This window comes from Entelurus aequoreus, linkage group LG07 (assembly GCF_033978785.1).
Source record: "Entelurus aequoreus isolate RoL-2023_Sb linkage group LG07, RoL_Eaeq_v1.1, whole genome shotgun sequence".
Classification (NCBI taxonomy): Eukaryota; Metazoa; Chordata; class Actinopteri; order Syngnathiformes; family Syngnathidae; genus Entelurus; species Entelurus aequoreus.
In genome coordinates, this window is record NC_084737.1 from 82,750,961 (window position 1) to 82,775,264 (window position 24,304).

A 24,304-nucleotide genomic window follows, 5' to 3' on the forward strand; every position below is an offset into this window, starting at 1 on the left:
CCCACCTACAGCTTTCTTCTTTGCAGTCTTCATTGTTCATTAAACAAATTGTAAAAGATTCACCAACACAGATGTCCAGAATACTGTGGAATTTTGAGATGAAAACAGAGCTTTTTGTATTGGATACAATGTGTCCGAATACTTCCGTTTAACTATTGACGTCACGCGCATATGTCATCATACATAGACCTTTTCAACCGGAAGTTTAGCAGGAAATTTAAAATGTCACTTTATAAGTTAACCCGGCCGTATTGGCATGTGTTGCAATGTTAAGATGTCATCATTGATATATAAACTATCAGACTGCGTGGTCGCTAGTAGTGGCTTTCAGTAGGCCTTTAAAGGGCCTCTTCCAAGGACAATATACAGTTTTTAATAAAGCGTGTCAATAGCATGCATGTTATTTGTTGTAGTGCGTTGCTCCGCACACAACACTGTAATAGAAATAAAGCACCTCCCAATTTCTTGGGTTTTTTTTCAATGAAGTCATGAAAAACGATTGAAACGGTGTTACTAAACTGGGTCAGACTTCACGTGGATTTGTGTACATTTGCATCTTAAGCCCTCTAGTAAGTCGGTTACTAGTGCAAAACATAACATTTGGTCTATGGTTACCGTTACAATCCGCTATTATGAGTAACCTGCAGAGGCCTTAAGGAGGTCACATCAGGAGGTGAGCCAAGGGTGAAGGAGGCACCGTGCAGCGGTGGCTCTCCTCTCCGGATAATAATCCAACATGTGCAGTAACAAGTCCGAGAAAGTGGAGGCTTCGTCCAAGAGGAAGTGGTATTTTTCCACCAGAATGTCGTAGAGTCTCCAGATCCTTAACGGTCCGACGTGCTGGAGGTCACCTCGGGTGAGACAAGTAAACGTGAACCACAATGATGGTCCTCAAGTAGGGGTGTAACGCTACACAAACATGTCGGTTCCGTGCGTACCTCGGTTTAGAGGTCACGGTTCGGTTCATTTTCGGTACAGTAAGAAAACAACAAAATAAACATTTTTTTGGTTATTTATTTACCAAATTTGTAAACAATGGCTTTATCCTTTTAACATTGGGAACACTATAATAATTCTGCCTACGTTAATCAACATTAAACTGCCTCAACTTGTTGCTCAGATTAAATACAATGACCAAACTTTTCTTCTACATATAAAAAGTGCAACATTAAACAGTTTCAAGTCAACTCATCGTGCTTATTTTATTACAGCATTTGGGAAGCCTGTAGTTGATTTTTATTATGTAAATATTATATTTTTATCAACATGTGACAGCAGGGACCCTGCCATTCAAAACTAGGCTGCTCCATTACTAATGATTCATGTAACTATAGCTGAAAAAATACAGTACTATTGCTATAAGTACAATAGCAATAGGAGAGACTATTCATCCCTGAACACCATGGAGTTCATGTAGGCTTAATGATGCACTTACATTATTATATCAACTATCAGAGACAGAAACTCTGCATTTAACATAATGTCCTTTTTTGCTGCTTCAACACAGCTCAATCAACACAGAAAAAGGTCAAGTGAAATAACAGACAGACAGGGCTTTGCTGTCCGTAACACACACACATGCACACACACACACACACACCGCAAAATGAGCTAACGTTACGCTAAAAGCGAATTAGCCTTCACCTCAAGCCAGGACTGCGAGCGAGCTGAGCTGCCGTTTATATTTCTAGAAGGTCAACGGGCTCATAGTGATGTTACTAGTAGTTGACTGGGAGGTGTTTATTATCATTTGGGGAGAGTCCGCAGCCTGATGATTACCTGCTAAGCACTGACGACATGCGCTCTGAATACGCACTGCTGATTGTCTGTTACCGCTATGTTTGTAACCAATCAGGTGGTTGCGTGGGTGGGACAATACTGGGTGCTGTGTAGAGGACTGACAGACAGGCAGAAGGAAGCGGAGCAGCTTGTTAAGACTTTAGCTTAGGCGGCTACTTTATATGTTCCTGTGGAAACTCGTTCGGTACACCTCCGAACCGAACCGAACCGAACCGATCCCCCCCTTACCGAAACGGTTCAATACAAATACACGTACCGTTACACCCCTATCCTCAAGTCATTTAATTCTTTGTAAATCTCCTTTTTGGTGGCATGCCACGGCTTGAAAAAGTATTCATACACATTGTGTCACGTTACGACCACAAACTTAAATATATTATGTGACATATAAACACAAACTGGACAGAAAATTGTGGGGTGCAAAAGGATTCACCTTAGAGGGAAGTGCACTTTTTGGGGGGATTTTGCCTATCATTCACAATCCTCATATAAGAACACGCATGATTTTCTTTTTTCATGCAATCTAAGTTGTGAAATACGGCAAGTATGAGGTGGCTAAAAAGTTCAAAAACCACCAACAATACTGTACTTACAGCTCGTGACCTGAATATTAACCAAGTATTAGCAATATTTTTATTATAAGCGTTAGCGTAGACAAACTATTTTTAGCTACGCCGTGATCACAGAGCGCTAACTAGCTTATGCTGCTACATTGATCACAGAGAGCTAACTAGCTTATGCTGCTACATTGACACACTGAGCTGCTGCATCGCCTCCGAGTTGGTGAAAGTTAATACCAGATTATAAATCGTGCCTCTCACGTGGACAGTCGAAGGATGTTGCAATAAACTGAGAAGTTGGTCAACACTGACATTCAATTTAGACCCAATTCTTCATCTCAACGGTAAGATATAAACATCCCAGTAAGAGCAGACATTGTACAGTAAGTGATTGTTTTATTATGTTTGTTGTTTGTATTTCTTGTTTAGCAATTAGCAATACTGCTACACAGGCCTGGCCCTAACCAATCTGGCGCCCTGGGCAAGAATTTAGGTGAAAAAAACTGATTTATAGTCCGAAAAAGACGGTAGTCCTTGTTGTCGTTCATGAAGTCTGTCATGAGTAGTGTTGTTGTTGTTGTTGAAGAAGGAAAAAGCAAACATTGTGATGCACCTGTGAAATGAATATGCCGCCGTCTGCTTAAAATGATTAAAATACGTAAATAATATTACATACTATTGTGAATGTGTTACTACAGTACATTACATATATACTTACAGCATGTACCGTATTTTTCCGACTATAAGTCGCAGTTTTTTTCATAGTTTGGCCGGGGGTGCGACTTATACTCAGGAGCGTCAAATATCAAATAATATTATTTAGCTCATTCACGTAAGAGACTAGAGCAGGGGTAAGGAACCTATGGCTCGAGAGCCAGATGTGGCTCTTTTGATGGCTCTCAGATCAATCTTAGCTGACATTGCTTAACACGATAAGTAATGAATAATTCCACTGCTAATCACAGTGTTAAAAATAACATTCAAAATATAAAACATTCTCATGCATTTTAATCCGTTCATCCGCTTTCTACCGCACCAGTTCAAGAAGTCGCATTAACGGTGAGAAGTATTTTAATTATCATTGGTTAGCTTCAGAATAACAATGTTATTAAAAATAATAAGAGACGTATTATACTCTAAAAATGTTGGTCTTACTTAAAAATGCACGCGTTTAAGTTGTATTCAGTGTTAAAAAACATTATATGGCTCTCACGGAAATGCATTCTAAAATATTTGGCTTTCATAGCTCTCTCAGCCAAAAAGGTTGGTGACCCCTGCACTAGACGTATAAGATTTCCTGGGATTTAGCAGTGGCGTGCAGTCACTAGAGGCAGGGGAGGCGGGGCCTCACCTGCCATCATGGGAAGAAAAAAAATGTAAATAGGGAAAAAAAAATATTAAATTGTTATATGTATCCAGTGATTATACTAAAGTTATTTTCCATTTAACTTCACAAGTTGTACATTATTTTTATTTTTATTTTCACATTTGCCGTTCAAATACTGAGAAGAGACGGTGTGGTGATCAGCAGCCAGTTGAGGCACGTCACTGTGTTGTGCCTCAACATGGATTGTGCACAATGACTCGGCTAACTGCTGGCCTGCTGTGCAGTGACACTGTATTGCTATATGAATTATGTCAGCTAACTAAACTATGCCATAGTTGAGTTAGCTGAGGTATATAATGTACAGTGTATTTTGTCAAAAACTGTATGTGTGTAACGTATTTCTTGTACTGAGCATTCATAAAACCTGCTGCAAAAGACGTACTGGCTGAGGCTCGCAGTAATCTGGCTTCCTGGTGGTAGAGGGCGGTAGTGATCCCAGAGATCATTCCTCTGCCGCAGAAGAAGAAAAAAAAAAAAAGTTTGACGCAAAGGCTGGCTGCGTGGATGTCAAGCAAGAAAGGTAAGACCATAATAATGTTTTTTTTTATTAAATGTGCTTTTTTGTGTGCTACAGTTGTGTAAAGAATGCTGGTATGAGCTTTTAAACATAACCCGTTAACTGCTGCCAATCACATGGTGAATAAGATACTATTTAGGGTTCATATGTTTGTAAATCTGACTGTGATGATGTAGTGCCTCACCAGACATTAACCTCACCGCACGCCACTGGGATTTAGCGATTAGGAGTGACAGATTGTTTGGTAAACGTATAGCATGTTCTATATGTTATAGTTATTTGAATGACTCTTACCATAATATGTTACGTTAACATACTCAGCCTGTTGTTCACTATTCTTTACACATTTTAAATTGCCTTTCAAATGTCTATTCTTGCTGTTGGCTTTTAGCAAATACATTTCCCCCAAAAATGCGACTTATACTCCAGTACGACTTATATATGTTATTTTCCTTCTTTATTATGCATTTTCGGCCGGTGCGACTTATACTCCGGAGCGACTTATAGTCCGAAAAGTACGGTATATAAAACATTTATGGAGGTTTTTGGATGTTGTTAGAGCGCTTTACAGGCGGAACTGTGCAACCCCCATTATCTTTATTGTTAGCGGACTTTTGCCAACGTTTATTTACGAGTTATAGTCATACCAAAGACTACAAAAAAAATGGGAGCCATTACCTCTGGGCTTGGCACTCAGCATCAAGGGTTGGAATTGGGGGTTAAATCACCAAATGATTCCCGAGTGCGGCCCACGCTGCTGCTCACTGCTCCCCCCCAGGGGGTGAACAAGGTGATGGGTCAAACGCAGAGGACAAAAACCTACGTGTTCTTGTCCTTCATAAGGATGGTGATTGGTAGGAAAATTAAAAAAATAACGTGCAGTTCTCGTTTAAGTTTGCAGCACATGTCGATGTGTCAAAAACACAATTGTCTGCCTGTTTGTAGAAGTCAAGTCAAGTCAAGCTACTGGACAACAAAAAAATGAGGAACACACTCTTACCTCTGTGGCTGAAGTACTGTGACGAATATTTCCCAGAAAAAACTACAGTTGGTGGTATTTTACCCAGCAGCTCCATGATCTGGGCTATATGATCTGAACATACAAAGAATACGTTATTTTAAGCATTACAAATAGTCTCATTCAGTCCAGTGTTGGTAACCTACTACATACTGTACCTTCTTCCAGGGAGAAGGAGGCGCCGGCTTTGGGTTCAAACAGAGAGTCTCCAGTAAGCAACTCAAAGGCCTGAGTGAACACAGTAGAACATTACTTAGATACTTACTTTATGTCCATACAAAAAAAAAGCGGTCACATAGAATAAGAAGACGGAGCAACTTGCAAACTTAGCGACTTTGACGCTACATTTAGCAAGTATTCAGACTTGGACTTTCCCAAGCCGATAATGATCAGTCCAATATCAGCAAAAAAAATTCAATAAAAAACCGCAGTATTACAGTAAATAGACAGACAGACAGACATGAGCTTCATTTTGTCCATTCTTAACATGTACAAGACCCATAAGAACTGAAATTACATTTTGGGCACAATCCCGCTAAGAGCAGACATACGTTACAGGGGGACAAGACGGGACCGCCAACGGATCAGCCACTTACAGCGCTCCTTAAAAAGGTGGGAAAAAGGTGACATTGGGAAAGGGGGAAGAGCAAAAAAAATATCAGTCTGAGGCTGGACCCTCAGGAGTGGTCCAGACTGAGTACGAGGAAAAAACCTCACATAGCATGGCACACATAAACATGGTTACATGTAATCACAACAACTCGCAACAGAGGAGGGGGGAGTTGGGACCCTGGAGGCCGGCCGCCGCTATAAAGCGCTACTCAGCCCCCACAACCCCGGAGGAATTAAGCAGTGGTGAAGGCGTTGATTTGGGGAGGGGCGTGTGCGTGCATGTATGCCCAATTAACTTGGGTGAGATGTTGAAATGTCTTTGTGGACTGAGGCCGATCTCAAAAGTTCGACCCAGGTGCTTTTTGAAAAAAAGGAAGGTCAAAAGCGTCCATCTTTGAGGAGTCCTCGGGGGAGTTCTTCAGAACAGCCCGTTCCTGATAGCATCGAGGCCATTCAGGGGAGTCAAATCGTAGATTAAGATGTTTTTCTTCGAGCAGTCAAAACAATGACATTCCTGCTCTGTGTCCGTGTGCTGGCTCTCTCAATTACAATGTAATTATTCTTTCTCGGCAAACTGTGATCCCACAGCCCGACCCAATCCTTCCATTGCGATGAACAGCCTTTGGGCTCCTTGAGTGGCTGCCATCGTCTTCCGAATTTGACGATACACCAGAGCAACGCCCAGCCCAATCAGCAAATGCCCCGCGATCATGGTTCCAAATAGGTAGATGTCTTCCACGTCCTCGATGGAAAGGACTGAGAGGCACATGAGTCTCCAAGTATTCCAGGAATCTCTCACGTACCCCGCAGCAATGGTTCCATCGGGGCAGCCAGGCTCCCCAGAACCTCTTTTCCTTGTCGAAAAGACTGTGCCAATTGCGTCGAGAGTCCAGCTGATCATATTCATTTTGATGTTTAGATTTGAGGACAGCGCAAGAAAGGAGGCTTCAAGGAGGCTCAGACAAAGACAAGGACACAAGAAAGCAAGCAGGGAAGGAGGGAGCGGAGAAAAATGTGAGCGCCCTCACCAAGAGGCAAGACAGAAAGACATCGGCTTGCATCTAAAATCTCTGATATAAGACTCCGATACAAGCAGTCCTGTGTGTAGCGTGTTTACTTGTGCAAAGCTCAACAGCCACTTAACATGTACATGTCCTTTCGATGTTGGTCGTTTCTTGTATTTCAGTGAAGTCATTTACAAAATGTAAACATAAGCACACAAGCTAGACAAACTTTGCACAATTGAACAATATTAGTTTATAAAACATGACTGTCAATATAGAAGTTTCAAATAATTATGTTTACATATTTCTTAGAGACACAAAGTTTCCAGGGACGAAGTGTATAAGAAAGTATCTAGTAACAAACGTATCCGCATCATTACCTTAACTAAATGATTCATTGTAGCCATCATGTGACAGTATAGAAAACAATAACTATTCCATTTCAATTCAAATACAGTATCAAACCCCGTTTCCATATGAGTTGGGAAATGGTGTTAGATGTAAATATAAACGGAATACAATGATTTGCAAATCCTTTTCAAGCCATATTCAGTTGAATATGCTACAAAGACAACATATTTCATGTTCAAACTCATAAACATGTTTTTTGTGCAAATAATCATTAACTTTACAATTTGATGGCAGCAACACGTGACAAAGAAGTTGGGAAAGGTGGCAATAAATACTGATAACGTTGAGGAATGCTCATCAAACACTTATTTGGAACATCCCACAGGTGTGCAGGCTAATTGGGAACAGGTGGGTGCCATGATTGGCTATAAAAGTAGATTCCATGAAATGCTCAGTCATTCACAAACAAGGATGGGGCGAGGGTCACCACTTTGTCAACAAATGCCTGAGCAAATTGTTGAACAGTTTAAGAACAACCTTTCTCAAGCAGCTATTGCAAGGAATTTAGGGATTTCACCATCTACGCTCCGTAATATCATCAAAGGGTTCAGAGAATGTGGAGAAATCACTGCACGTAAGCAGCTAAGCCCGTGACCTTCCATCCCTCAGGCTGTACTGCATCAACAAGCCACATCAGTGTGTAAAGGATATCACCACATGGGCTCAGGAACACTTCAGAAACCCACTGTCAGTAACTACAGTTGGTCGCTACATCTGTAAGTGCAAGTTAAAACTCTCCTATGCAAGGCAAAAACCGTTTATCAACAACACCCAGAAACGCCATCGGCTTCGCTGGGCCTGAGCTCATCTAAGATGGACTGATACAAAGTGGAAAAGTGTTCTGTGGTCAGACGAGTCCACATTTCAAATTGTTTTTGGAAACTGTGGATGTCGTGTCCTCCGGACCAAAGAGGAAAAGAACCATCCGGATTGTTATAGGTGCAAAGTGTAAAAGGCAGCATGTGTGATGGTATGGGGGTGTATTAGTGGCCAAGACATGGGTAACTTACACATCTGTGAAGGCGCCATTCATGCTGAAAGGTACATACAGAACCATCCGGATTGTTATAGGTTGATACATAACATTGTTGTCTGTCTAATTTCACTTGGTCAAGCTTCTTCTAACATTCCACACTACAAAATAATAAAGGTATGTATTATGATTTGTGCTGATATTGTATCGGATTCATATCGAAAGGGAAAAAAGGAAAAAAAGTATGGGGACACCCCAAGCTTATTAGTGCATTGCCATCGTAAGAGTGGACCACGATGAAAGTGAGTGGTCAGCAATTTAAATTCACTTAGCCCACAAAAGCTAAAAACATTGATGAGGGCCTCAACTTAAGAAGTATATTTTTTTCCTCCATTGTTCAGATTTTTCCTCCCAAATAGGTATTAACGATGAATGCATGATAGTTAAAAAAAACCCGAACCACTCAAAAAGTTTTAGGTATGAAGTGTCGGCACACTTGCTGAAGCTTGCTGGAGTACAAACAAGCCAGAGAGTCCTACAAATGTCCAACAATGTCTCATCACACTGAATTTAAAAAAGTAAAACAAATACTGTATATAGTTTGTACATTTAAAGTACTGTATTTTCCGCACTATAAGGCACACCTAAAAACCTCCAATTTTCTCAAAAGCTGACAGTGCGCCTTTTAATCCGGTGCGCCTTATATATGGACCAATATTGAGCCACAACAGGTCTCGCAACTACGGTAAGCAGCCGCCGACTTCATTTCCCCCCGTAGAAGAAGAATCGCACGGTGCATGCTGGGATATATGACTGCGCGAGGCGTGCCGTTTCATTTCTATTTGTGTGTTTATGTAATGCCTGGGCTGATATATCAGTCTCAACTGTGGTCCGAGCTTTCAGGAAGGCAGGATCTGTCACTGAACTGCGAGACAACAGCAGCGACACTGACTCCATTAATGACCACTTCGACGAGACGGAGTTGGATGCCGTATTCGCCCAACTGTTTAATTCGGACACTGAAGAAGAAGAATTGGAGGGATTCGTGGATGAGGAATAACTTCATAAAGTGAGCTTTGCATGTTTATTTTGTGTGTTGTGTTGTGTGACATTAACATTTGAGCAACGTTGAGTTATTGATATATTGTTATTGCTCTGCACTATTTCGAGTGTTACTCTATTGTGATTGCACTAACGTTTGAATTACCATAACGGTATCAGACTGTTTTTTATGTGTTTATTGAATCGAGGAAAAGTTCCCCTCCACTATGTGATATAAATGTTGCACTACATGTTATACCTTGCTGTTGTTAAAAGATAAACGAAACACCACGTCACTGACTTTACCTCGGGGAAAATAATAAAACAGCTGTTTATTCATTTTGGGAGTGAACGGAGTTGTCAGAACGCTGGTTTGTAATCTATTAATAAAGTTTGACTGACCTATCTGACTGTTTTGTTGACATTCCCTTTAGCGCAGCTCCAGCTAATGGATACATATACCCCAGCCTCTACTGTAACGTCTATTCTATGCACCTTATAGAATAGAATCGATAGAATAGAATAGAAAATACTTAATTGATCCCTAGGGGAAATTCAGCACCACAGTTTGCTCACAATAGACAGTAATAATAATAAATAATATAATATACTGTATATCAGGGGTCCCCAAACTTTTTGACTCGGGTTGAAACAATTTGGTCGGGGGCCGGGCTGTGTTTATAATATATATATATATATATATATATATATATATATATATATATATATATATATATATTAGATATATATTAGATATATATAGCGCACTTTCCGCGCGCACGATGATGTCACGTTATCGCTGAGAAAATGCATTTTTAGACAATATGATTTACCTGAGCGGCTAGGAGACACCGTGAGTAGCAAGCGGTACAAAGTAGATAAGAAAAATAATATTTTTTTTTTTTTTTAATTTTTTATACTTGGGACTTCCTGCGGGCCTGATTTTGGACGCTGGCGGGCCGGATCCGGCCTACGGGCCGTAGTTTGGGGACCCCTGCTGTATATTATATATTATATATATAACATATAAATAATATAAATATATTCTACATGTACTCTACATTTCAGTGCATTATAATGCGGTGCGCCTTATAATGCGGTGCGCCTTGTATATGAACAAAGTTTTAAAATAGGCCATTCATTGAAGGTGCGCCTTATAATGCGGTGCGCCTTATATATGAACACAGTTTTAAAATAGGCCATTCATTGAAGGTGCGCCTTATAATGCGGTGCGCCTTATATATGAACAAAGTTTTAAAATAGGCCATTCATTGAAGGTGCACCTTATAATGCGGTGCGCCTTATATATGAACAAAGTTTTAAAATAGGCCATTCATTGAAGGTGCGCCTTATAATGCGGTGCGCCTTATATATGAACAAAGTTTTAAAATAGGCCATTCATTGAAGGTGCGCCTTATAATGCCGTGCCCCTTATATATGAACAAAGTTTTAAAATAGGCCATTCATTGAATGTGCGCCTTATAATCCGGTGCGCCTTATAGTGCGGAAAATACGGTACTATCTTTAATGAAAACATTTCCCCTAGTGACAACATTCAGTTGGTTTCTCACCATGCAGGCGACGCTCCAGATGTCTGCTGGCGGGCCGTACTTGGACCCAAGTAGGACCTCCAATGAACGGTACTGACGAGTCTGGATCTCCCCACAGAAATGTTTGTACTGTTCAAAAAAGTGTATCAAACAACATTACATTCACAGTCATCTTGAATGTTCTCAAGAAATATTTATACACACACTGAAATACTTCAAGCAAGTTCAATTAAAATGTATAAAATACATAAGTAAACAGACATGAAGCATTAAATACTGTTCTGGCTTCTTAAAGGGGTCATATTATGATTTTTTTTTTCAACATTAAAAACACTATCTTGTGGTCTACATAACATGTAATGGTGGTTCTTTGGTCCAAATTTTGCATAGAATATGTTTTACAGAGCATCTTCAAGCCGTTTTCTGAACGTCTCTTCAGGATCCGTCGTTCTGTGGGCAGTTTTATTTACGTGGCTCACCTTTGACGGCGTCTTCTCTTCATCAGCCATGTTGTAAGTACTGTATTTTTCCGACTATAAGTCACAGTTTTTTTCATAGTTTGGCCGGGGGTGCGACTTATACTCAGGAGCGACTTATGTGGGAAATTATTAACACATTAGCGTAAAGCAGGGGTCACCAACCTTTTTGAAAGCAAGAGCTACTTCTTGGGTAGTGATTAATGCGAAGGGCTACCAGTTTGATACACACTTAAATAAATTGGCAGAAATAGCCAATTTGCTCAATTTACCTTTAACTCTATGTTATTATTAATAATTAATGATATTTACACTTAATTGAACGGTTTAAAAGAGGAGAAAACACGAAAAAAATGACAATTAAATTTTGAAACATAGTTTATCTTCAATTTCAACTCTTTAAAATTCAACAGAAAAAAAGAAGAGAAAAACTAACTAATTCGAACCTTTTTGAAAAAATTTAAAAAATAATTTATGGAACATCATAAGCAATTTTTCCTGATTAAGATTAATTTTTGAATTTTGATGACATGTTTTAAATAGGTTGAAATCCAATCTGCACTTTGTTAGAATATATAACAAATTGGACCAAGCTATATTTCTAACAAAGACAAATCATTATTTCTTCTAGATTTTTCAGAACAAAAATTTTAAAAGAAATTCAAAAGACTTTCAAAAAACATTTAAATTGGATTCTACAGATTTTCTAGATTTGCCAGAATATTTTTTTTGAATTTTAATCATAATAAGTTTGAAGAAATATTTCACAAATATTCTTCGTTGAAAAAACAGAAGCTAAAATGAAGAATTAAATTAAAATGTATTTATTAGTCTTTACAATAAAAAAAATAAATGTACTTCAACATTGATTTAAATTGTCAGGAAAGAAGAGGAAGGAATTTAAAAGGTAAAAAGGTATATGTGTTTAAAAATCCTAAAATCATTTTTAAGGTTGTATTTTTTCTCTAAAATTGTCTTTCTGAAAGTTATAAGAAGCAAAGTAAAACAATTAATGAATTTATTCAAACAAGTGAAGACCAAGTCTTTAAAATATTTTCTTGGATTTTCAAATTCTATTTGAGTTTTGTCTCTCTTAGAATTAAAAATGTCGAGCAAAGCGAGACCAGCTTGCTAGTAAATAAATACAATTTAAAAAATAGAGTCAGCTCACTGGTAAGTGCTGCTATTTGAGCTATTTTTAGAACAGGCCGGCGGGCGACTCATTTGGTCCTTACGGGACCCCTGGCGTAAAACATCAAATAATATTATTGATGTCATTCACGTAAGAGACTAGACGTATAAGATTTCATGGGATTTAGCGATTAGGAGTGACAGATTGTTTGGTAAACGTATAGCATGTTCTATATGTTATAGTTATTTGAATGACTCTTACCATAATATGTTACGTTAACATAGCAGTTGGTTATTTATGCCTCATATAACGTACACTTATTCAGCCTGTTGTTCACTATTCTTTAGACATTTTAAATTGCCTTTCAAATGTCTATTCTTGCTGTTGGCTTTTACCAAATACATTTCCCCAAAAAATGCGAGTTATACTCCAGTGCGACTTATATATGTTTTTTTCCCGTCTTTATTATGCATTTTCGGCCGGTGCGACTTATACTCCGGAGCAACTTATACTCCGAAAAATACGGTAATAGTGCTTCCATGTGGAGTCTACAGACAGATGTAAGTTTGAACTATAAGCTATTTTGTATTGCCAATGGCAACAGTGGAGGATGCATGTGCATGTACGAGCCAGTCTGCCTCACAACAAGAGGATCGCGGAAAAATAAAAATGATTGACTGCAGCGTCGGACTACGATGGCGGACGCTAGCAAAGCACTTTGGGTACATTTCTGCCATATATGAATCATCCGCTGATGTCACCAATGGGGAAAATTCCAAACAGCTCGTTTACCAGAATTATGTAAATATCTTCGCAATGATTTGATTTACATTTTTCGGGACTTTTGCAGATCCCAAATACACAACGGCAAGAAGTAACCATAGGTAAGAAAAATGTAGTTTTAAGAGCCCTGTTATTTGTATTTGAGTGTTTAAATCTAGATTTGAATGGTGAAAGACGTTAATGTGTCTTGTATTCATGTTAGCATTCAAGCTAGTTAGTGATTAGTGTGCTAGCTTGCATCTCCAGGAAAAGAGCATCATTACTGGTCCAAGACTTTATAGAAGTGTGGTTATTAATTTGACATATCGTAAAATCATGAAGGCAGCTTTCAAAGTTTGACATTGGTTTATCATTAATACTGGCCTACTGTATCCCATTTCTCTATAGAATCTCCTCTCTGGTCAACAAAAGCACCATGAAGATTCTAGCGGGAACTCTCATTCAACCCTTTTTCGATTACGCATGCACCTCCTGGTACCCTAGCACCTCCAAAACCCTCAAATCTAGACTCCAAACATCCCAGAACAAGCTAGTCAGATTACTTCTAGACCTCCACCCCAGATCACACCTCACTCCTACCCACTTCTCCAAAGTGGGCTGGCTCAAGGTGGAGGACAGAGTAAAACAACTTGCACTGAGCCTGGTCTATAAAATCCGCTACACCTCCCTGATACCGAAGTACATGTCAAACTACTTCCTTAACGTAAATGACCGCCATAACCACAACACCAGGGGGAGCTCCACTAACCACGTTAAACCCAGATTCCGATCTAACAAAGGTTTTAACTCATTCTCTTTCTATGCCACATCAATGTGGAATGCACTCCCAACAGGTATAAAAGAAAGGGCATCTCTATCCTCCTTCAAAACAGCACTAAAAGAACACCTCCAGGCAACTTCAACCCTAAACTAACACCCTCCCTTCCACATCCTACCTCCCCGGATTGTAAATAATTAAATGTAGATACTTATTCTTATGCTTTCTGATCTCTCTCTCTATGTCCACTACTTGCTGTACATATCCTACCAAGTCAGTCCTACACTGTTCCAATGTCCATTTCTCTGATGATGCAATTGTTGATGACTGAAGTGTTGATATCAACCCCCCCTCCACATCCCACACCCCGGATTGTAAATAATGTCTATAATTCTATGTATATACTCTGATGATTATCTTGTGTGATGACTGTATTATGATGATAGTATATATCTGTATCATGAATCAATTTAAGTGGACCCCGACTTAAACAAGTTGAAAAACGTATTGGGGTGTTACTATTTAGTGGTCAATTGTACGGAATATGTACTGCACTGTGCAATCTACTAATAAAAGTCTCAATCAATCAATCAATCAATCCCCAACATGATACCAAAAAACATTGTTCGTGCCTCCGACTTTAGTAATTAATTCTTATTTACCTAAAAAAATCTGGCTTTGTAGTTGAAAGATTCAAAATGAAGCCATATTACATGGTAATAGCATTTAAAAAACTACTGACCACCCAACAGGAACTCCCCAGGTCAGCAATCTTCACTGTAGCTTCAGTGAACACGTAGGGAGTAGCCTCTTCTTTTTCTAGGAGGCAAATCATTGGAAAATACAGTTTTTAAAAATGTCTAAAATACTAAATACATTACAACAAATTAACTTGTATTGCTTGATTACTTTGCAGCAATAAAAAAACAAATTTGCCTTCGGGCTGAGCCTCATCCTCAGTCGGTAGCCTGGACACACTGCTGCCACCCACTGGTTGATCGTTGGACTGCTGGTTCATGCACAGCAGAATGTTCTCTGGCTTGATGTCTGTGTGGATTATTTTACACTGACTGTGAAGGTAATCCAAACCTTGCAGCACCTGGACCAAAAAAAGTCATAAAATGGACATATTAGCAGTAACATTATACGATATTCATAATATTTACCTGAATGAGTATTTGTTTGACACAAGGCTGAAAGAGTCGCCGATTCTTAAAGTGCATCTGCAAGCTCCTGAGGTCTGGTCCCAGTAGCTCCAATACAAGACATATGTCTAAGCAGCATCCATTTAGGCGGGATTCTCAAACTGTGGTACGTGTACCACTCGTGGTACGCCAAATAATTACTTGAATAAAGTGCAGTGTCTTATTTTCCTGTATTCAAATACAGTGTGACTGTTCAAACTGTGTCTAATGTCACAATGGCCAAAATATTAATTATACTTGTTAAATTACCTATGACCTACTCAGTGGTCTAGTGGTTAGAGTGTCCGCCCTGAGGTTGGTAGGTTGTGAGTTCAAACCCCAGCCGAGTCATACCATAGACCAGGGGTCACCAACCTTTTTGAAAGCAAGAGCTACTTCTTGGGTAGTGATTAATGCGAAGGGGTACCAGTTTGATACACACTTCAATAAATTGCCAGAAATAGCCAATTTGCTCAATTTACCTTTAACTCTATGTTATTATTAATAATGAATGATATTTACACTTAATTGAACGGTTTAAAAGAGGAGAAAACACGAAAAAAATGACAATTAAATTTTGAAACATAGTTTATCTTCAATTTCGACTCTTTAAAATTCAAAATTCAGCCCCTAAAAAGAAGAGGAAAACTAGCTAATTCGAATCTTTTTGAAAAAAATTTAAAAAATAATTTATGGAACATCATTGGTAATTTTTCCTGATTAAGATTAATTTTAGAATTTTGATGACATGTTTTAAATAGGTTAAAATCCAATCTGCACTTTGTTAGAATATATAACAAATTGGACCAAGCTATATTTCTAACAAAGACAAATCATTATTTCTTCTAGATTTTCCAGAACAAAAATTTTAAAAGAAATTCAAAAGACTTTGAAATAAGATTTAAATTTGATTCTACAGATTTTCTAGATTTGCCAGAATAATTTTTATGAATTTTAATCATAACAAGTTTGAAGAAATATTTCACAAATATTCTTCGTCGAAAAAACAGAAGCTAAAATGAAGAATTAAATTAAAATGTATTTATTATTCTTTACAATAAAAAAAAAAAATGTACTTGAACATTGATTTAAATTGTCAGGAAAGAAGAGGAAGGAATTTAAAAGGTAAAAAGGTATATGTGTTTAAAAATCCTAAAATCATTTTTAAGGTTGTATTTTTTTCTCTAAAATTGTCTTTCTGAAAGTTATAAGAAGCAAAGTAAAAAAAATAATGCATTTATTTCAACAAGTGAAGACCAAGTCTTTAAAATATTTTCTTGGAATTTCAAATTCTATTTGAGTTTTGTCTCTCTTAGAATTAAAAATGTCGAGCAAAGCGAGACCAGCTTGCTAGTAAATAAATACAATTTAAAAAATAGAGTCAGCTCACTGGTAAGTGCTGCTATTTGAGCTATTTTTAGAACAGGCCAGCGGGCTACTCATCTGGTACTTACGGGCTACCTGGTGCCCGCGGGCACCGCGTTGGTGACCCCTGCCATAGACTTTAAAAATGGGAGCCATTACCTCCCTGCTTGGCACTCTGCATCGAGGGTTGGAATTGGGGGTTAAATCTAGGGGATGGGTCAAATGCAGAGGACAAATTTCACCACACCTAGTGTGGTACTTTAACTAAATAAAACCTCTGCCTTGTTTTTAATGAATACTTAGGCCTACTATGTGACTGTATTTTAATTCTGATCATTATGGTGGTACTTGGAGAACCAAGTTTGAGAACCACTGCATTAAGGTATCATGTATTGCACTTTGTATGTACTGTGAATGCACCCATACTTAGGGGTGTAACGGTACGTGTATTTGTATTGAACAGTTTCGGTACGGGGGTTCCGGTTCGGTTCGGAGGTGTACCGAACGAGTTTCCACACGGACATATTAAGTAGCGTAACGCACGTTGTGTAAACAATGCACACCAAGGCACAACACGCGGCATGCTAGCAGCTAACGGGCTATGATAGACTGACCATACGTCCTCTTTTGACCGGACATGTCCTCTTTTGCGGAGCTGTCAGGGCAGAGTTTCTTAAATGCCTCAAATGTCCGGAATTTTGAGTTAGGGTTGCGTTTATTTTCAATGTACGTTCAGGCTTAAGAAGGGGTTAAAAACAAAACAAATTGTGCGAGCAGCAGCATTGGTGAGGGAGCTGCAGAGACAGAGAGAGCGAGAGAGTTATGATAAACGCGCATGCGTCGCCAGGCTCTGCTTTTTATCCATAGATTTATCACATTTAATTTGTTATTATCTATAGCAGGGGTGTCAAAAGTGTGCCCCGGAGGCCATTTGCGGCACACAGCTAATGTTTTAAAGGCCCACGGCACATTCTAAAAATACTATTAAAATGAAAGCTGCAAGCAGCGATGGACGGGACCGACTTTGAGGGCTCATAAAATCCAAACCGGAACAGTTTTTAAAACTCTTTCATCAACTTTTAATCAGAAGGGTTCAATCTCTCTCCTGTGCTAATTTGAAGCCGACACGACAAACGCGCTCAGAGGAGATAATGTTTGAAAAAAGGTGACTGTTTTTATTCCACTTTTGTTTTGAAGGGGGAATTGCAAACTTCCTGTTGATTTTCGCTGGGGGTTGTCAGTGTATGAAATATAGGTCTAAGTGAGACCTACATAGAGGTTTTTGTTTCATGTCTCTATGACATTCCTACTGGGAGTTAGAGGCAGTTTCGTCTGTGTTTTATTCCTAGGGGGCGCTAGAGCGCAATTTTGAGTTTTGGGGTTTGTTTTTTTTATTAGATCGCAATTTTTGCCAGTCCTGATGTGTGTGTCCAATTTGGTGAGTTTTGAAGCATGTTAAGGGGGTCAAATTACAGCTCAAAGAGGCGGCGGTATAATAATAAAACGCTAGAAATACAATAGGGTACTCTGTCCCTAATAAACAAAAACATAACAAAAGTGAAATAAAAAAGCTTAAAGGTTAAATGTAATTTAGAAAAAGTTGCATTGTTGACTAATAAAACAAAGCTGTTTTATTTTCTTTCAAACTGTCATTGCTCAAAACATAATATTGAATCAAAATCAATGTTATTATGAATTATTGACCTACCCAAGGTTCCCATTACTTCACATCAAATATTACACTAAGAAAAATATTTTTGGTGGAAGATTTTGCAAATTTGGTAAATAAATAACCCACAAATGTATATTTTGTTGTTATCTTACTGTACCGAAAATGAACCGAACCGTGACCTCTAAACCAGGGGTCACCAACGCGGTGCCCGCGGGCACCAGGTAGCCCGTAAGGACCAGATGAGTAGCCCGCTGGCCTGTTCTAAAAATAGCTCAAATAGCAGCACTTACCAGTGAGCTGCCTCTATTTTTAAAATGTTATTTATTTACTAGCAAGCTGGTCTCGCCTTGCTCGACATTTTTAATTCTAAGAGAGACAAAACTCAAATAGAATTTGAAAATCCAAGAAAATATTTTAAAGACTTGGTCTTCACTTCTTTAAATAAATTCATTTATTTTTTTACTTTGCTTTTTATAACTTTCAGAAAAACAATTTTAGAGAAAAAAATACAACCTTAAAAATGATTTTAGGATTTTTAAACACATATACCTTTTTACCTTTTGAATTCCTTCCTCTTCTTTACTGACCATTTAAATCAATGTTCAAGTAAAAAAAATGTTTTTATTGTAAAGAATAATAAATACATTTTAATTTAATTCTTCATTTTAGCTTCTGTTTTTTCGACGAAGAATATTTGTAAAATATTTCTTCAAACTTATTATGATTAAAATTCAAAAAAATTATTCTGGAAAATCTGTAGAATCAAAATTAAATCTTATTTCAAAGTCTTTTGAATTTCTTTTAAAATTTTTGTTCTGGAAAATCTAGAAGAAATAATGATTTGTCTTAGTTAGAAATATAGCTTGGTCCAATTTGTTATATATTCTAACAAAGTGCAGATTGGATTTTAACCTATTTAAAACATGTAATCAAAATTCTAAAATTAATCTTAATCAGGAAAAATTAGTAAAGATGTTCCATAAATAATTTTTTTAATTTTTTCAAAAAGATTCGGATTTGCTAGTTTTTCTCTTCTTTTTTTCGGTTGAATTTTGAATTTTAAAGAGTCGAAATTGAAGATAAACTATGTTTCAAAATTTAATTGTCATTTTTTTCGTGTTTTCTCCTCTTTTAAACCGTTCAATTAAGTGTAAATATCATTAATTATTAATAATAACATAGAGTTAAAGGTAAATTGAGCAAATTGTCTATTTCTGGCAATTTATTTAAGTGTGTATCAAACTGGTAGCCCTTCGCATTAATCACTACCCAAGAAGTAGCTCTTGCTTTCAAAAAGGTTGGTGACCCCTGCTCTAAACCGAGGTACGTACCGAACCGATTTTTTTGTGTACCGTTACACCCCTACCCATACTGGATACATACACATGGTACAAACTTAGGCGTATTCTAGAGGTTTCATTGTATATTAATGACTGGGTTACTAGTCATCCTCCTTAAATGATCTACATATTTCCATCCATCTCTCTGAAAGGATACGAACTCCATTGACTCCGGCCAGCTTGAACTCATCCTGCAGCTGAACTATCTTCTCACTGTGCGGATGCCTTCTGGAGGACCCAGCGGTCTGTAAAGTAGAGAAGGAAATATTACAAGTGCAAAAGAGCTGACATAAAAACAAAAAGGTTTCTACTGACACATCTTAAGAGGGCAAGTTCATCCTGTCCCGCCTGAGCGAAACCAGCTCCGCTCTTCAGAACCTTCACAGCAACGCGACGACCAAAACTGCAACCAACACATCACATCTCGCAATAAGCTTGCATCATGACAATATAGTCCAGGGGTCAGCAACCTTTTTGAAAGCAAGAGCTACTTCTTGGGTAGTGATTAATGTGAAGGGCTACCAGTTTGATACACACTTAAATAAATTGCCAGAAATAGCCAATTTGCTCAATTTACCTTTAACTCTATGTTATTATTAATAATTAATGATATTTACACTTAATTGAACGGTTTAAAAGAGGAGAAAACACGAAAAAAATTACAATTAAATTTTGAAAAATAGCTTCTCTTCAATTTCGACTCTTTAAAATTCAAAATTCAACCGAAAAAAAGAAGAGAAAAACTAGCTAATTCGAATCTTTTTGAAAAAATTAAAAAAAGAATTTATGGAACATCATTACTAATTTTTCCTGATTAAGATTAATTTTAGAATTTTGATGACATGTTTTAAATAGGTTAAAATCCAATCTACACTTTGTTAGAATATATAACAAATTGGAACAAGCTATATTTCTAACAAAGACAAATCATTATTTCTTCTAGATTTTTCAGAACAAAAATTTTAAAAGAAATTCAAAAGACTTTGAAATAAGATTTAAATTTGATTCTACAGATTTTCGAGATTTGCCGGAATAATTTTTTTGAATTTTAATCATAAGTTTGAAGAAATATTTCACAAATATTCTTTGTCGAAAAAACAGAAGCTAAAATAAAGAATTAAATTAAAATGTATTTATTATTCTTTACAATAAAATAAATACATTTACTTGAACATTGATTTAAATTGTCAGGAAAGAAGAGGAAGGAATTTAAAAGGTAAAAAGGTATATGTGTTTAAAAATCCTAAAATCATTTTTAAGGTTGTATTTTTTCTCTAAAATTGTCTTTCTGAAAGTTATAAGAAGCACAGTAAAAAAATTAATGAATTTATTTCAACAAGTGAAGACCAAGTCTTTAAAATATTTTCTTGGATTTTCAAATTTTATTTGAGTTTTGTCTCTCTTAGAATTAAAAATGTTGGGCAAAGCGAGACCAGCTTGCTGGTAAATAAATAAAATTTAAAAAATAGAGGCAGCTCACTGGTAAGTGCTGCTATTTGAGCTATTTTTAGAACAGGCCAGCGGGCTACTCATCTGGTCCTTACGGGCTACCTGGTGCCCGCGGGCACCGCGTTGGTGACCCCTGATATAGACAATATAAAACATATGGAGGCTACTTAACCCACAGGAATCAATACGAGAAGCTAGGGGAACACACGTCTACAATGCTAAATATATCCTGTGGTGTACCACGGGGTTCAATACTGAGACCAAAACTGTTCAATCTTTATATACATGACATTTGTAATATTATTCGCAGACGATATAACTGCATTTTTTTCAGGAGAGAACACACAGACGCAAATACAAATAATAACAGAACCAAAGACATTGTTTGTGTCAGGCTTGTCCCTGACAGTTTGGTCAAGTTTTAGTTTTCCTCTGCGTTTGTCTTTGTTTCCTGTCAGCACTCTTATTTTGGTTGTACCTCAGCTGTGGCTGATTGGCACCGGGCCAAACCTGGTGTCAATCAGCCAGCTGCTATTTGAACCTGCCTTCCCATCCAGTCTGTGCTGGATTATTGTCATTCCTACCTGTCGAGTAGATATCGTTACAGCTACTACCTGTCGTGCTACTACTTGTCCTTGTACCTGTCGTCGTAGCGGTAAGCTGCTCCTGTTAGCTATTTGTAGTTTGCTTTCTCCTAGCTCTTTTGTTTTGTGTTTTCTTGTTAGCCATTAGCTGTTTCCAGTTTTTCTGTTTGCTGGATCCTGTTTTCAGTTTTGGCTATTCCTAGTTCCTGGTTTGTGTTTTTACCTTTTATTTTATGAACATTAAATCATGTTTTCCTGGACAATGCCTGCCGCCATCTCTGCATCTTGGGGTTCGTCACCAAAAAACTGTGACAGTTTGGCAAAAACAGACTATCTTTGAATCTCAGTTCAACTAAAATAATGCTAGTCATGCAGTAACAGTAGAAGAGAAAGTCAAACACAAATACAAATAGACGGTGTAGACCAGGGGTGTCCAAAGTGTGGCCCGGGGGCCATTTGCGGCCCGCAGCTCATTTTTAATTGGCCCGCGACACCGGCAAAATACAATTTGTGCTTAGGAAAAATGGAACCAGACCAAATTCCCCCAAAATGGGACCTGAAAACCAAAATTGCTGTTAACCTGTGCGTCTTTTACATGGTGTTTGATGAACATACACTACCGTTCAAAAGTTTGGGGTCACCCAAACAATTTAGTGGAACAGCCTTCATTTCTAAGAACAAGAATAGACTGTCGAGTTTCAGATGAAAGTTCTCTTTTTCTGGCCATTTTGAGCGTTTAATTGACCCCACAAATTTGATGCTCCAGAAACTCAATCTGCGCAAAGGAAGGTCAGTTTTGTAGCTTCTGTAACGAGCTAAAGTGTTTTCAGATGTGTGAACATGATTGCACAAGGGTTTTCTAATCATCAATTAGCCTTCTGAGCCAATGCGCAAACACATTGTACCATTAGAACACTGGAGTGATAGTTGCTGGAAATGGGCCTCTATACACCTATGTAGATATTGCACCAAAAAGCAGACATTTGCAGCTAGAATAGTCATTTAGCACATTAGCAGTGTATTTCTTTAAAGTTAAGACTACCGTATTTCCTTGAATTGGCGCAGGGAATATAGTATTCGCACGTCTAGAATTACTGCCGGGTCAAACTCGTTTCTCAAAATAATTAACGCATGCTTGGCCTTATCGCCGGTTTATTATTTTAATTTTATTATCGCATGTCTATAATTTTCACTGGGTCAAACTCGTTTCGCAAAATATTTAGCATATGGCTAGAACTTCCACCGGGTCAAATTCGTTACGTCACGAGTGACGCATCTGTCCTCATTTTCAAAATGGAGGAAGCTGCTTTCAGTAGTTTACAATCGCACAAAGGAAAAAAGATAAAGAGTTATTCAGTAGGATTTAAGGTCCAAGCTATTGAATACCGGTACAGTATGCTAAAGAGAACAGTAAGCAGCTATGTTTTATTAATATACCGTAGCTGCGTGTGTGAAATACTGTATAAGTCATTAAATGACTCCCGCCTCCTGGTGGTAGAGGGCGCTGCCGCGCTAGTGATCCTTCTTGCGACTTCCGGTACTGCAGAAGAAGTGAACACACGCAGCCTCTGCCTGAACTTTTAACAAGGAGGATTACATACCGGTATCTAAAATAAAACAGTTTTCTAAACTGGACTTTCAATGGAAGCAGGAGGTAATAATTAAAGGAATATCTCCATCGAGACAGAGACTTTTAAAACGGAAGAAAGAAAATAAGGAAGACTTCTATAAACAAGTTATCGATGCTTTTGGTCAGAAGGAGCTGCAGATGGACTCCATTTATAAGTACAGGTAAGACCATAATAACGTTTTTTTTTAATTAAATGTGCTTTTCATGATGGTATGCTGACATCACACTCAAAGCGCACGCCTAAATTTTATGGATTCCTTTTGGTAAACGCCGGAGTGAGAAGAGGTTTTAAAATAATTACCGCATGCACGGCCATCCCGCCGGTTTCCGGGAAACGCAGGAGTGACAGGAGGTTTTAAATTAATTAACGCCCCTGCGGCTATTCAAGGAAATACGGCAGTTTAAAGTTATCTTCATTGAAAAGTACAGTACTTTTCCTTCAAAAATAAGGACGTTTCAATGTGACCCCAAACTTTGGAACGGTAGTGTGTATACACATTTCTTGCCAGATATGGTAAGATTTAGAGTTTGTTAAAGCTAAATATTAATAATAATAAGTATTGATAAAGACTAATTATAAAATGAATAATTGATTGAACTACATTGTACTAGTTTTTTGTTACGTTTCGTTTTATGTATGCACTCCGCGATGCAGAGACGGCAGGCAAGTGCACAAAAGAATGGTAATGTTAAGATTTTGAGTGTGCTAAGCCTTATAATGTAATAATCATACTTAATATTGATAAAGAATTAAATAATGAGAATAATTGATTCAACTACATTGTATTAGTTTTTGTTACGTTAGGCACTCCGGGGTGCAGAGATGGCAGGCAAGTGCAGAAAATAAGTCTTCTTTACCAGAGAAAGGCAGGTGCACAAATGGAAAAGAGACCTATGAAGCGCAAAGGTACAGCGTTGAAGTACAAAGCAAAATAATCCAGTCCTCAAAAGCATCCTGATTGGCAACCAGGGACAGGTGACGGCGCCAGCACTCAGCTGGCAAATGGAGGAAAAAAGGATGTGGAACAAAAAATAAGAGCCTTGGACAGGAAATCATGC

At 37.9% G+C, this 24,304-nt stretch overlaps 1 protein-coding gene across 1 annotated transcript in view; it reads right to left on the reverse strand.

Moving 5' to 3' along the window:
- Nucleotides 1–388: 388 nt before the first annotated feature.
- si:ch211-220i18.4 (SRSF protein kinase 3) overlaps nucleotides 389–24,304 on the reverse strand; it is a 40,776-nt gene continuing 16,860 nt past the window's right edge. The window contains exons 6-14 of the mRNA XM_062054736.1: nucleotides 19,898–19,985; nucleotides 19,740–19,827; nucleotides 15,188–15,294; nucleotides 14,958–15,120; nucleotides 14,764–14,840; nucleotides 10,895–11,002; nucleotides 5,441–5,510; nucleotides 5,265–5,357; nucleotides 389–851 (exon numbers count right to left, since the gene is read on the reverse strand). Of these exons, the coding sequence (XP_061910720.1) occupies nucleotides 667–851; nucleotides 5,265–5,357; nucleotides 5,441–5,510; nucleotides 10,895–11,002; nucleotides 14,764–14,840; nucleotides 14,958–15,120; nucleotides 15,188–15,294; nucleotides 19,740–19,827; nucleotides 19,898–19,985 (979 nt within the window). The 3' untranslated portion in view covers nucleotides 389–666. The remainder of the gene's footprint in view (nucleotides 852–5,264; nucleotides 5,358–5,440; nucleotides 5,511–10,894; nucleotides 11,003–14,763; nucleotides 14,841–14,957; nucleotides 15,121–15,187; nucleotides 15,295–19,739; nucleotides 19,828–19,897; nucleotides 19,986–24,304) is intronic.